The sequence below is a fragment of the Salmo salar genome, chromosome 12 (genome assembly GCF_965601325.2).
Source record: "Salmo salar chromosome 12, fSalSal1, whole genome shotgun sequence".
NCBI lineage: Eukaryota > Metazoa > Chordata > Actinopteri > Salmoniformes > Salmonidae > Salmo > Salmo salar.
This window is the reverse complement of record NC_138302.1, coordinates 54,370,745-54,384,626: the sequence shown is the minus strand read 5'-3', so window position 1 is coordinate 54,384,626 and position 13,882 is coordinate 54,370,745. Positions and strand designations below refer to the sequence as shown.

The following is a 13,882-nucleotide window of genomic DNA, read 5'->3' as shown; positions in this document are numbered from 1 at the left end:
TAGTGAGTGTATACCATTCATACTGGTCCCCCGTGGGAATCAAACCCACAACCCTGGAGTTGCAAGTGCCATGCTCTACCAACTGAGCCACACGTTGTAGCTCAGTTGGTAGAGCATGTTGTTCGTCCGGTGTTTTGTCTTAGATTAAATGTCTACCACATAATGCCTTTCAATTAGATCAATCCAGGCCCACTATGCTCGTAGCTAGATAGCCCGGCACTGGTTCAATGAATGCGTGACCTAACCATATCAGAGAGATTGCAATATGTTCACTAGAACTATCACATTATAGCGGTTGATTACACTACTTTTGAGTGACAATAGTACTTAGTTACTGTTTTTGAAAGTGTTATTTTTGTTATTATGCCCACTGGAAAGCCAATGCAAAGTACTACATTTCAGGTCTCAGCCGTGTTGTTTCACCTCAGTCTGTTTTTCTCTCACTTTTTTCTGTTATTAAGCGTTTTCAAAGTTTTCTCTAACACAGTGTGAAGCCTTTGTTCGCTAATTTGCCTTAATCTGTGCTTTGTTTGGGACAGGAAATATTGTTCATTGGGGAAGTAGATTATAACGGTTATACTGTTTTATAGTAGGGAACATTTATAATATTAGATACACATGTAACCTTCCTGATATATATTCAATGTGAGGAGAAAATCCTAACTCCCATTTAAGTCAAATGGACATCAATGCACGACTAAGTGGTTTTAGTGGAAGTTAGGATTCTCCCCAGAGTCTCTGTCTAACAAGTGCCATCATTATGATTTATATAATTGTATGACTTTTCACTATTTATTCTTTTCAAGCCTTTCTATGCGTGGACAATACAAAACAATATCTGGACAAATGGTTACTTTTCATTTACAAACTTCATTTCAGGATAGTACAGTTTTCTACTGCATACAGTGCATCAAACAACAAAGTGCATTAAAAGTGGGGCTAAAATATGATTTGGTCCTTCATTTAAAAAAAGAGAAGTCCTTCAATCATAAAAAAAGTATATTGGCAAAGCTTATGGTCTAAACAAGGCATGAAATACACACTTAGATTTTTTATTAAAAACATTTTTACATTTAAATTGTAATGGTACATACTGTATGTTGCATAGACCTGAGATTACATATAAGGCAGCACGCAAAGTCAATGTCCGGTTGTAAAATTCCAGTAACTTAACATGAGAATTTTGGGTATAAATCCACATAATTACCAACATTTTGCAACGCTAGATCAGTGGTTCACAAACTCTTCACACCCCTCTTGTTGGCGGAGAGAACATTTTACAGGTTTAAAGCATATTTCCTGCAGTTCTATACACTCAGCTATCACATGAACACACAGAAGATATGGGAAATGTGTGGAATACAGGAAATGACCTTTAAAATGGCGGCCATGGAGGGTGATATTTTTGGGGGGCGTTTAAAAGCTAATTTCCTGCATTCTACACATTTTGCCATATCTTGTGTGTGTTCATGTGATAGCTGAGTGACTCAAACATTACAACAAGTCAATGGGCTAAAAAACACAGCAGCTGGGTCTGTACAGCTTGAGTATTTCTAGAACAAAGTTACCACGACGGCAGCTCTAAGATATGATATACTTTAGTGTATGTGGACACCCCTTCAAATGAGTGCATTCGGCTGTTTGTTTGCCAGTGACCGTCTCTCTCGTCCCATTCAAATATTTGTTTTCAACAAAAAGTTCAGTAAAAGACCCATGTGATTCCATTTGATATTGCGAGGGTTGTTTTGTTTGCGCATTGCGCTGTCTATGCGTTGGTATATTGTCTATAAAAGTGGATCCTCGTGATTGTATCGCCTTTCCCTTTTAGACCACAGGCCTAATAAAATACTTCCAATGGTAGGCTAACCGCTTCTCTCACTCTCTCTCTCTCTGTGTGGTGACTTAAAGAAGAGTAAAGGTAAGGCCTCAACATCTTGCTGAATTTATATGAATTAACGTCTGTCTGAATTTCTGTCGGTGTCCATTTTGAAGGTGCTTGTTTAAGCAAGTCAGCTATGGTTTTAAAAAGAAAGCAAGTGAGGCTGAAGGAACTGTTTTCGCCGCCGGACGAGGCTCCGCTAATAGCCAGGTGTAGCGATGGTAAGGATTCACTCCATGGTGCTGAAAAGAAAGCTCTGCTGTTAGGGCCTACATCAAGCTGTCCCAACAGTTTGTGGGCACTGTTTGTCACCGTTATAATGCAATTAATGTATTTTTTTAGTGTTGTGTGGTTGCATCAAAAAACTAAAAATGGAGTTTGCCCCACCAAGATTTACATGCTAAAAATCGCCACTGAGCTGTGTGTGTATATATAAAATAACCCTGATATGTCCATATTTGTAAAGGCAATACATTAACACTATTGGTCATTTGAACAATGTATTGTTCACACAAGTGATAGCAAAATATGAAGTGTGACAGGATCGTCATGAAGACGGGTCAACCTGACTGAGATTGTGACTGGCCGTGTGTATGAAAGGCCAGTGGGAATCCTGTATAATGGATCGATCCATTTTCTTTGGTGTCACGGAGAATCTGATGGAATACTGGATCCGTGAACCTCTCTTGCTTGTAAAGTGGCAGTGATGTGCTTAGTGCAGCTATGGCATTCCGGTATAAAACATTTACTTTAAGATTCACCTATGTGTATTCTAACTCTATGTACAATACATATATTTATTAAACTTATGTAACCTGACAATTTGACACTGATTACCAAACACTTGTTTGATGGTTTCAACCAAGGGTACACGTTGGCATATGTGTGTATTGTGCATATAACACCAGTATAATGCCTGTATAACTAATAATTGATGACCGGGGAGTAAGGAGTGAGGGCGGTTAATAGTTTTGATTGGGCTTCTGGACACCAAAGGCCGTAATAAAGACGTTGACTACAACGATGATGAAGATGAGTGCTGTGGCGATGTTCTCCATAATGTTCAGCTTGTAGTGGGTGCTCTCATCGTTCAGGTTCCACTTCACTGCAGAGCAAGAGAAGAACACAAAGGTTGAGGATTAGCTTAGTGGCTCCAAGCATGTCCTCAGTTCATAGAAAGCAACCAACAGAGGGAGCTATGTCAAAAGTTGTTTCTAAGACTGGGGGCCCTGTTTGAATTCCCTAAAAGTGCATTCTTCCTCTTCCCCTTGACGTAATCACTGAGAGGTGCAGGGGGCTGCCTTAATCCACATCCACGTCTTCGGGGAGCAGTGGGTTAACTGCCTTGCTCAGGGGCAGAACACATTTTTTTTTTACCTTGTCAGAGCGGGATTCGATCCAACAACCTTTCGGTTACTGTGCTCTAACCACTAGGCTTGATGCACTTTTAAATAATCAGACCAAGGCCTGGCTTTTGAACCATCAAATACCCAGTGCCGTCATATTTAACTAATCATTATTGAACCATGTGATATGAAGATACAGCATTTTACATTTCCTACACTCAGGTGAATGACTATTTAGGACATTAGTTATATGCCTCACCAGAAAGGAATGCCAATATGTTGTTGTGGGTGTTGTGAGAGTTGAAGCCCAGTTAAGCATTTTTCACATGCTGACTCAGAGCCACACCTCCTGTAACATTAGCAAATTCTGCCCGAGGACATTAAACTGAGTATTCCTCATTTGAACCAACTGACAGGAGAAATACAATGGATATACAAACACTGTCTCCTATGGTCCCATTCTTTAACTCTCCCACCCACACAATGGGAGCCCCTGGCAGGGGAAGATACAGACATTATAACCAGGTACACAGATAATAACATTTTGCTGAGAGAGCCATTCAAATATAAAGTAGGGTCAGAAACATGTAGGGAGTTTATCTGTTCTTGGAGCTGAGGAGAAACAATGGCACCATAAACTAAGTGTTTATGTCTCATCAATAGGGTCAGGTGTTTGTCAGGTCACATGGTCAGGAAAGACTCTTGGCCCCATGCCTCATCAATCTGTGGCTACGTCCCAATTATCTATCCTTCCTCCCAAAGTGTGCATTTCCCTTAACTGATTTGAAATGAAATGACTGGAACAAGAAATATGGTGGAAACTCCTTTTAGCCCATGCCTCCGCCAATCCAATGCTTTTAGATTTGTGGAAAGTATTAAATGACTTCACTCTTCAGGAGAAAGGAGATCTTATTGGGTTGCGGTCAGTATGAGGAAGAGGACTTTGCTGGTTAGAGCCAGACGGGAGTGTCTACAACTTTCTTAATTGCCTCTGAGGGGATAAATAAAGTTGAATAGAACAGAACTGAGGCCCACCAATGAAGATGAGCAGGATGCCCACGGTGATCTGCAGGATGAGGGATATGGAGATGAAGGTGATGAGGGGGGTGTAGAAGGTGAAGTCTGGACCCTGCTCCAGGACGGCCTTCAGCTGGGAGGCGTTGGCCATGAGTAACGCCACGTCCAGCATGCTCTCTGCTGCGCTCTTCTTATTAGCATACCGGTTCATGTTTATAGGCTGGTCTGCTTGCCTCCGATTCCAGCTGCCTTGACGCGGCTCCTGGACATAGAGAGACTTAACGTCAGTACAACATAGATATACAGAGATTTAACACGGGCACATCACTGTTAGGACTTAGTAGAAAGCTAGATTATTTAACTGGCAAACATGGCATTTAACTGATTTAACATGCATATAGCCATGCTATTACCTGGTACTCACTGTACATAGCCATGTTATTGCCTGGTACTCCCTGTATATAGCCATGTTATTACCTGGTACTCCCTGTACATAGCCATGTTATTGCCTGGTACTCCCTGTATATAGCCATGTTATTACCTGGTACTCCCTGTATATAGCCATGTTATTACCTAGTACTCCCTGTATATAGCCATGTTATTACCTAGTACTCCCTGTATATAGCCATGTTATTACCTAGTACTCCCTGTACATAGCCATGTTATTGCCTGGTACTCCCTGTACATAGCCATGTTATTACCTAGTACTCCCTGTATATAGCCATATTATTACCTAGTACTCCCTGTATATAGCCATGTTATTACCTGGTACTCCCTGTACATAGCCATGTTATTGCCTGGTACTCCCTGTACATAGCCATGTTATTACCTGGTACTCCCTGTATATAGCCATGTTATTACCTGGTACTCCCTGTATATAGCCATGTTATTGCCTGGTACTCCCTGTATATAGCCATGTTCTTTTTACTCTTATTGGTATTCTTTATTCACTGTGTATTTAATCCTTGTGTCACTTTCTATTTTTTACCAAACAATTCTTATCCTTAACTCTGCATTGTTGGAAAAGGACTAGTGAGTAAACATTTCACTGTTAATCTACACCTGTTGTTTATGAAGCATGTGACAAATGACATTTGTTTTGATGGGGAAATTCTAGTGATTTCTGCAGTTACTCTGCTGTGGTTTGTGGGAAATGATAGTGTGGGACTTTTAACAGGAAGTGTGACCATGCACATGTTTCTCACCCATCTACACACAATACCCCATAATGACCAAGTGAAATAATTTTTAGCGGGAGGGGATTTCTGGGGATTTCTACAGGGACTGCTGTTCATTTGTGGGAAATGGCCATTGTTCCGGCTCACTGTGCACAGATAACTGCTAGAAAGGACAAGAGGTCTAGTGCCATGATTCCTCTGTCATTTCCTCCCAACCAGGGTGTTGCTACTGTAACTGTCAACCAAGAGGAAGTTGGATAATATGAATGTAGAAAGCAGAGAGGTGTGTTATTGTGTCTTAAGTGATGCGGAAGCATGTTTTGTGTGTGTACTGAACATGTACTACTTGAGTGTATTGTAGAGCAGTAGTGAATACTGTTCAGTAACAGTCCATTCATTGTAAAAGTTAATTGTATTTAGGAACTGTAATTGTCCTATAATCAATAGCATGATAATGACTAATGTCAGAATATAGCAATGTTATCAAATGAGGAGGACTGAGGAACACTTCTCCTAAACTATGTGCTACTATGCTATGGTAATAACATTGTGTAGTACAGCAGTGAGGAGAGGAGAGAAGCAAGGTCGGTCTAATGAGTGCCACTCATGACTCATGCTTACAAACAGAGTAAACCCCAGGAATCCATTACAGCAGAACTGATGTCATGCTGTCTGCCTCAGTGGTCAAACACATGACAGTGTCTATATATCTTGTCCTGTCTCAGCTTTCAGAAAGTTTGCAAGTATTTCAAGTAGTTCAGAATGTCCGCTCCAGCTGTGAGCCAGGTTACTCAGCTTTACATTGCTTTACTTTCTCCACTAATTCAGAAAGGCATAGGCATGACTGTATGGTGATGTAATTACATTGTTACGTCATTGGAAAAGTGGGCCCCTAACCCAAACATTACCCAGGTTTTTGTGTGGGTTAAAGGACAGAGTTCTTTTTGGGGGGGGGGGGGGGGGGTGAAGTACAGTCTGGCAGTCCAACAGCCAACAAGGAGTGCTTTGTGCCCAATTTGACAGTGTAAAACAGAGAAGCCCACATCCACATGCCTCTTGCCACCTCTGAAAACACACAAAGCCCACAGAGGGAAAAAGTCTCCTTGTGACCAAGGCTAGCGATGACTGGACAGTTGGTTATCTCTGAGAAGCAGCCTGCTTTCCCTCACTGCCTTATAACCCTCAAATTCCTGCACTCGTCTTTCTTTCTTTTGTTCATTCCATTCTCTCTATTATTCCCTTTCTACGGCCCTGTTTTGTGTGTGCCATTTTCCTCACTTGATCTTGTTGCCCATTTTTCCTGCATGCCCTTCCCGATCATGAGGGCTAGTTTCACATACCGCCGTGTTCATGGCGTTCTAGAAATAGGACTACTGAAAAGGGTGAACTTCCTCAAATTCCGTTTCTCGTAGTCCATTACCTCCCCTTGTCTTCCTTCTTTGTTCTCCGTTTGGTCTGGTTATCTGTCCCACTCCCTCTCTCTCTCGGGCTGAGGAGGGACTCGCCTCTACCACTGATGTTCAGAGTGTTATAACGCGCTGAGATACAGTACATGTCACGTAATTCCCTGTGACGGCAGACACCCTTCTTCTGCGGGATTGTTGAGTAACAGATGGATCATTGTAGGTCTGAACAGACACTGCTAACTAGTCAGTGTTGTTACTCATGTAGAGATGGGAGTTCCTTTCAGCTCTTCTATTGACTTTTTCTTCTCTGCCTCTGCCCTTGTTCATACGCCGGTAGTACATCCACTGAACAACTGTTGTTGTTTGACTGTGAGCTTCACGTGGGCTCTTTTCATGTTGCTTTTCACTGAACAATTAGACTCGCCAATGAGTTTAAGCCACAGGTTTAAGATCAACACTGACGGGTTAAAAAAAACAACAAAGCGTGACGATCACACAGTTTTCAATTGAGTTCAGTCAGGACCTTTCGGAGTAACCTAGTCATCATTTCCAGAATACCCGGCCATGATGTCACTTTGCTCACAGAGCAGAGCGGCCTCAGACTGTACACCTCCTTCATGTTGCTCATAGCACTGTTTCAGCCACTATGTTTTAGATGAGGTGTGAAATTGCCCTAGGTCATAAACAATATTGTGCTTCCCTATTTCTGGACTGTCTGAAATAGGCCTGGACAATGTCTAGCAAATGGTTTTGAAAGCTATCTGACAGACAGGACACTGTGTTTTCTGATGGTGCCAAGTCTAGTTTCCTCAATATTATAAAAGGGGTACCGCTGAGGTTGGTATTGGGACCTGTTCTCTTTACTATTTATGTAAATAATATTAGTCTATGTATTAAATTGTGTAATATTCATCCGTATGCAGACAAAACGGTTACGTATGCCATAGCCTGTTCAACAGTCGGTACAATGTTGGAGCTGCAATCTGAATTTGTTGCATTACGGAAAGCCCTGGTTGATTTAAAACATACTGAATATATGTTCTCTAATTCATGGGAACATTTCTCAGGTGGGCTACATATTCACTCATTGGATGCCTCTCTTATCGAGCGGGTTCCCGCCTATAAATATCTCTGTGTTGTGGATCGATAAAGATCTAACATTTCAAAAACGTAATGATGAGCTAGTGACAAAAAAAAACTGATTTAAAGTTGGCTTTTTTATTTTATTTTATTAGATCTTGCTTCCATGAACAGAACGAAACGGGTAGTGCGGTCAACTTTCCTGCCAGTTCTTGACTATGGTGACATCGTTTACCGGACGGCAGCAGCCACCACTCTTAAACCAGTGGGGACTTGGGGAATTCTACTGCTTTCCTCCTCACATTTGACATGGTTATAACCTCTTGGTGTTGTGTAACAGAAGTTTACGCAGTGACTGAAATCTTAGGTGGTTTCCCCCTTAGTATCTGTTCACCAACACATGTTCCCTGAATAACCTCTGATTTAACTTTAAGACACACCAGTGGGAAATCATGTACTGCTGTTGGATTGATCACTGTGCTCAACAAAGTGGGTTCAATTTGAAAATCATCAAATACATTAAACAATGTTAAACATTAAATGTTTGAAACACTAATATTTTTGGTTTACTAAGTATTTGTGTTAAATCAACTCATTTAATTATATTATCAGTAAATCCAACACATTTTTATGGCCATTATTGATTCCCTTGACTGTCTTTATATGTGTTTATTCAAACAACTTATTCAAGTTTAAAAAAATCCAAAACAGGACATTACATCTACTCAATAATATAGTGTGTAAATCTGTTGCCTTCATTTTATGTGGATTCAACACTTTTTTTTAACAGTGAACACTCTTCAGCTGTTAGACTATCATAGATAACTTCCTCTAACCGTGTTTAGGTTATAACTGAGTTATAATGCATCACAGTTTGGTTGATTTTATAAACAATTGATAAATCTCGTTATTGCCATCTTCTAGCTACCCAACATTGTTGGATCAACTCCTTGGTTGAACAGTGAAAGTGATACTTTTCCTCATTTGGGTTTTCAAACACATCAACATAATATTTGAAGGTTGGTCACTATGCTACATAAAATCGTGTGTTGTCCAAGTTGCATGCAAAAAGGAATTCCCCTGCTGTCGGTAGCCTAAGTCAGGGCAGGGCCCATGTTGTGGCTCCCGAGTGGCGCAGCGGTCTAAGGCACTGCATCTCACTGCAAGAGGCGTGGTTCAAATCCAGGCTGTATCACATCCGGCCGTGATTGGGAGCGACATCGGGTGGCGCACAATTGGCCCAGCGTCGTCCAGGTTTGGCCGGGGTAGGCCGTCATTGTAAATAAGAATTTGTTCTTAACTGACTTGCCTGGTTAAATAAAGGTTAAATATTATTTTTTTTAAATGATGGTCTCACACCTAATCCTCAACAGGTGCGCTTTGGACTAGAATGAATGAGTTTATTTGATTAGCTGTAGGCCTTGTAGTAGAAACCCTGACCTATTGACCCAAGGTTTGTGTGACAGTGGTCTTTGAAATAGGCCTAAAAAGTGATCAAGCTTTGTTTAGGGCAGGCTATGCTCTGTTGCCAAGTGTTAAAGCACCCTGCAGCCACTGATCATGTAATAAATGCTGAAATGTAATACATTGCCAATAATGTAATAAATATGCTGAATGCATAATGTAATAACATTTTTGCGTTGATTACTACATTATGTTGTGGGTAAAAGATATCCATGAATAGTGTAATAACTATATCCAATATTGTAATATTCACTGCCTTTTTCCCCCCCATGCATATCAAGTGCCATGCTTCAGTAATAGCTGACTTCACACCAAGCCACATTCCTGAACCGTAGCTTGAAACCTGACTTTAGCAAGACTTTCAAAATACACATTTGACCCCCAATACACACCCACAACCTCTGTCTGTCTGTCTGTCTGTCTGTCTGTCTGTCTGTCTGTCTGTCTGTCTGTCTGTCTGTCTGTCTGTCTGTCTGTCTGTCTGTCTGTCTGTCTGTCTGTCTGTCTGTCTGTCTGTGTCCTGTGTCTGTGTCTGTCTGTGTCCTCTGTCTGTGTCCTCTGTCTGTGTCCTCTGTCTGTGTCCTCTGTCTGTGTCCTCTGTCTGTGTCCTCTGTCTGTGTCCTCTGTCTGTGCCTCTATCTGTGCCTCTGTCTGTCTAAATGAGGGCGTGCTTGTGCAAATTTTGTTGCAAACTACTACTAAAATCTCAAATGTTATGCAATGTTTTTATAGATATAACCATGCGAACAGCATCACAAAATGGTTGCCTAAAGTGGTAAGGACTTTGTTTCATGGTCCCACAAAGGTTTTGTCTAGTTCCCGGTTTGTCCCAGGGACGTTCACAATAATGTTTTTAGGACATTCATGGGACGTTGTTTCATGGTCTCCTGGAGGTTTTTTGTGTAGTTCCCGGTTTGTCCTGGGGACGTACCAGAGGGCATTTTTAGGGCGTTCACAGGATGTTTTGTCATGGTCCCCTGAAGGTTCTTGTACCCGGCTTGTTCGCTTGTGTGTTTCAAAGAGCTGTCAGTCAAGGCAGTGTAGGGGTGGCAGCGTAACCTAGTGGTTAGAGCTTTGGACTAGGAACGAAAGGTTGCAAGTTCAAATCCCCGAGCTGACAAGGTACAAATCTGTCGTTCTGCCCCTGAACAAGGCAGTTAACCCACTGTTCCTAGACCGTCATTAAAAATAAGAATTTGTTCTTAACTCACTTGCCTAGTTAAATAAAGGTAAAATAAATTTTAAAAAGCAGGGTCATGAATAATAGCTCCCAGCCCACTCAGCCTGTTCTTTCAGGCTTCCTGATTGTTAGAGATGAGAGAAAAGGTACAATATCTTAAATTTTTAGCTTTATAATAGTGAACAAATATTATGGGTGATGTTTTGGTCATTCAAAATAATTTTTTACTTGGGAAATAGGATGACTGTGCGGGACCTTTAACAGTCTTCTTTTTAACTGTGTGACTATAATATAAATCAATTTAATTAAGATAAAATATCAGAAATAAATATTAGATAATAACGGCCAGTATCATCTTATTTACTTAAATAAAAGGGAATAAATAATCTCAAACTGCAGCAGTCAAATGATTTGCGCTCAGAAGCAAGCACCAACAAGCTTCACATTGAGCGTGGGAAATGAGCTCTACAAAGTAAATAGTATTATTATTATTATTATAAAGACAGACAAATACACATGTAAAAGCTTAATTAAATAAAGGAATATTCGTGGGAATATAGCCAAGCCCGAATATACACAAGAGAAAGGAGAATGGAATATATTTGAAAAGCCATTTTTTTTAATAAATTGAAGCAGCCCCCATGTGTGAATGCTATTTTTCAAACATTTTGATATTTCTTAGTGTCTATTGTGCAAATAATGTTATTTTTTATTGGAGAAAGTAAACAAGTAGGTGGCCAGTAAGGTGCAATAAACTTTTGTGAACTATTTACAGAAAATATACATAAAGGAACAAATCAGCCTGAATATCAGGACGCGCAACTGCAATGTGTTTCGACTACTTATATGTACATTACATCTGAAACTGTTCTTTAGAGATTGCAACCCTTCTGTCCCAACGCACTGTGTGTTTAGGGATCTATCTACGTTCATTCCTCCTGGGCCTATTGATCCAGTGCTGGATGCGTACCAATGGCTGCTTTGTAAAGACATATATCCAAGCTAGAAGCCTCTGTCCCCTATGCCAGGAACATCTTTACCCACTCTGACAAACAAGCCCTTAAATCTCCAGAATGACACCGCTGTCATCCACCTAGTGGACAAGGTAGGTGCTGTTACTGTACAAGATTACACTGTCTCTAAGACTGAAGTACTCAGGCAACGAAATGATCAGACGTTCTATAAGAGACTCACTAAAAAACCCACAGAACAGTTTTTGGCTGTAATCGAACAGACTGTCACTGAGGGTATGTGCAATGGTGATCTCACCCAACAAAATCTTACCTCTGCGTCGGCATGTCCGTTCATTTCCATGTTTTCAGTCGCCATATTTGCCTCTTAACTATTGAATTTGAAATAAAGCGGGTTAAATTTCAAAAGTATTGTGGGAGTTCGTGTCGTTGTTTCGCTGCCAGTGTCCGCCAGGTCTGTCGCTGTGTGAAATAAAGACTGAGATGTGGAAGAGTGCCTAGCACCCGTCGACGAGGGGCGTCTCCACACCGGGGCTCAGGAACTGAAAGTAGATCCAGAATTGTCATGTTCTCATCTATAAGGAGATACCCTTTTCATTTGGAATGAGAAACAAGAGATTCCACAGAGTTTCACAACATAAAATATGCAATAAAGGGTTTTTATGAAATTATGTAAATTCTCGTTGATCTGATCATTTACAAGCCTCTGTTTCTAACTTTGGGTTAAGCCTGATATGTATAGCTTTTGACAAAACATCATGTCTACATCAATTGAATAGCCTAATGCTTATTTTTCGACTGTAACACCAGTGTTACACTATTGTATAGGATACAAGGGAAATTATGTTTTCATAGCACTGACTGTGAGAACGTGTGAAGCGCAGAATCAACAACAACCTCTGCATAATCTCATACTAAACAGTTGCTTTATGAAAAGGTGTTAAAGTTCACTGTGAGCCATTGTTATGTAAATGACAGCTGAAAAGTATAAGTGGCCTGGCTTTGGCCTCAAGTGAGACACGGGTACCGGCCCCCGAATGGAAACAGAAAGGCCTTTTAGGTAAAACACTGGGGTAAATCCTGTATAGAAATGCACCATAACTGTTTTAGAATGAGTCAGAATAATGATCAAATTTTCAGTGCTGAATGAAGGTGCCACATTGCGTACATCTTCAAAAACAACACCTCCACTACGCTGATCGTCAACACAGGGGCCCCACAAGGGTGCATGCTCAGCCCCCTCCTTACTCCCTGTTCACCCGTGACTGCATGGCCAAACAAGCCTCCAACTCAATCATCAAGTTTGCAGATGACACAGCAATAGTAGGCCTGATTACCAACAATGACGAGATAGCCTACAGGGAGGAGATGAGGGCCCTGGCAGAGTGGTGCCAGGAAAATGACCTCTCCCTCAACTTCAACAAAACGAAGAAGCTTATCGTGGACTTCAGGAGACAGCAGAGGGAGCACGCCCCTATCCACATAGGCAGGACCGCAGTGGAGAAGGTGAAAAGTTTCAAGTTCCTTGGCGTACACATCCCTGACAATCTGAAATAGTCCACCCACACCTCAGGAGGCTGAAGAAATTTGGCTTGGCACCTAAAACCCTCAGACTTTTACAGATGCACAATTGAGAGCATGGGTTGTATCACTGCCTGGTACGGCAACTGCACCGCCCGCAACCGCAGGGCTCTCCAGAGGGTGGTGCGGTCAGCCCAACGTATCACCGGGTGCACACTGCCTGCCCTCCAGGACACCTACAGCACCCGATGTCACAGGAAGGCCAAAAAGGACATCAACCATGCAAGCCATGGCCTGTTCACCCCGCTACCATCCAGAAGGCGAGGTCAGTACAGGTGCATCAAAGCTGGGACCGAGAGACTGAAAAACAGCTTCAATCTCAAGGCCATCAGACTGTTAAATAGCCATCACTAGCCGGCTACCACCCGGTTACTCAACCCTGCACCTTAGAGGCTGCTGCTCTATGTACGTAGACATGGAATCACTGGTCACTTTAAACCTAGAACACTAGTCCCTTTAATAATGTTTACATACTGTATTCTACTGTATTTTAGTCAATGCCACTCCGACATTGCTTATTCTAATATTTATATATTTCTTAATTCCATTATTTTACTTTTAGATTTGTGTGTATTGTTATGATTTGTTAGATACTACTGCACTGTTGGAGGTAGGAACACAAACATTTCGCTACACCCGCAATAACATCTGCTAAATATGTGTATGTGACCTATACAATTTGATTTCAGTATATACACTGAATGTCCAAACCATTAGGAACACCTACCTAATATTGAGTTGTACCCCCTTTTGCACTCAGAACAGCCTCAATCCGCCAGG

The 13,882-nt window shown here is 41.4% G+C and overlaps 1 protein-coding gene across 1 annotated transcript; it reads right to left on the bottom strand.

Moving 5' to 3' along the window:
* Positions 1–1,031: 1,031 nt before the first annotated feature.
* ninj1 (ninjurin 1) lies at positions 1,032–12,056 on the bottom strand. Its single transcript, XM_014131965.3, has 3 exons — positions 11,835–12,056; positions 4,261–4,504; positions 1,032–2,984 (listed from the first exon to the last, which is right to left on the bottom strand). The coding sequence occupies exons 1-3, from the start codon at positions 11,877–11,879 to the stop codon at positions 2,842–2,844; spliced, it is 432 nt and encodes a 143-aa protein (XP_013987440.1). The 5' UTR covers positions 11,880–12,056; the 3' UTR covers positions 1,032–2,841.
* Positions 12,057–13,882: the final 1,826 nt, after the last annotated feature.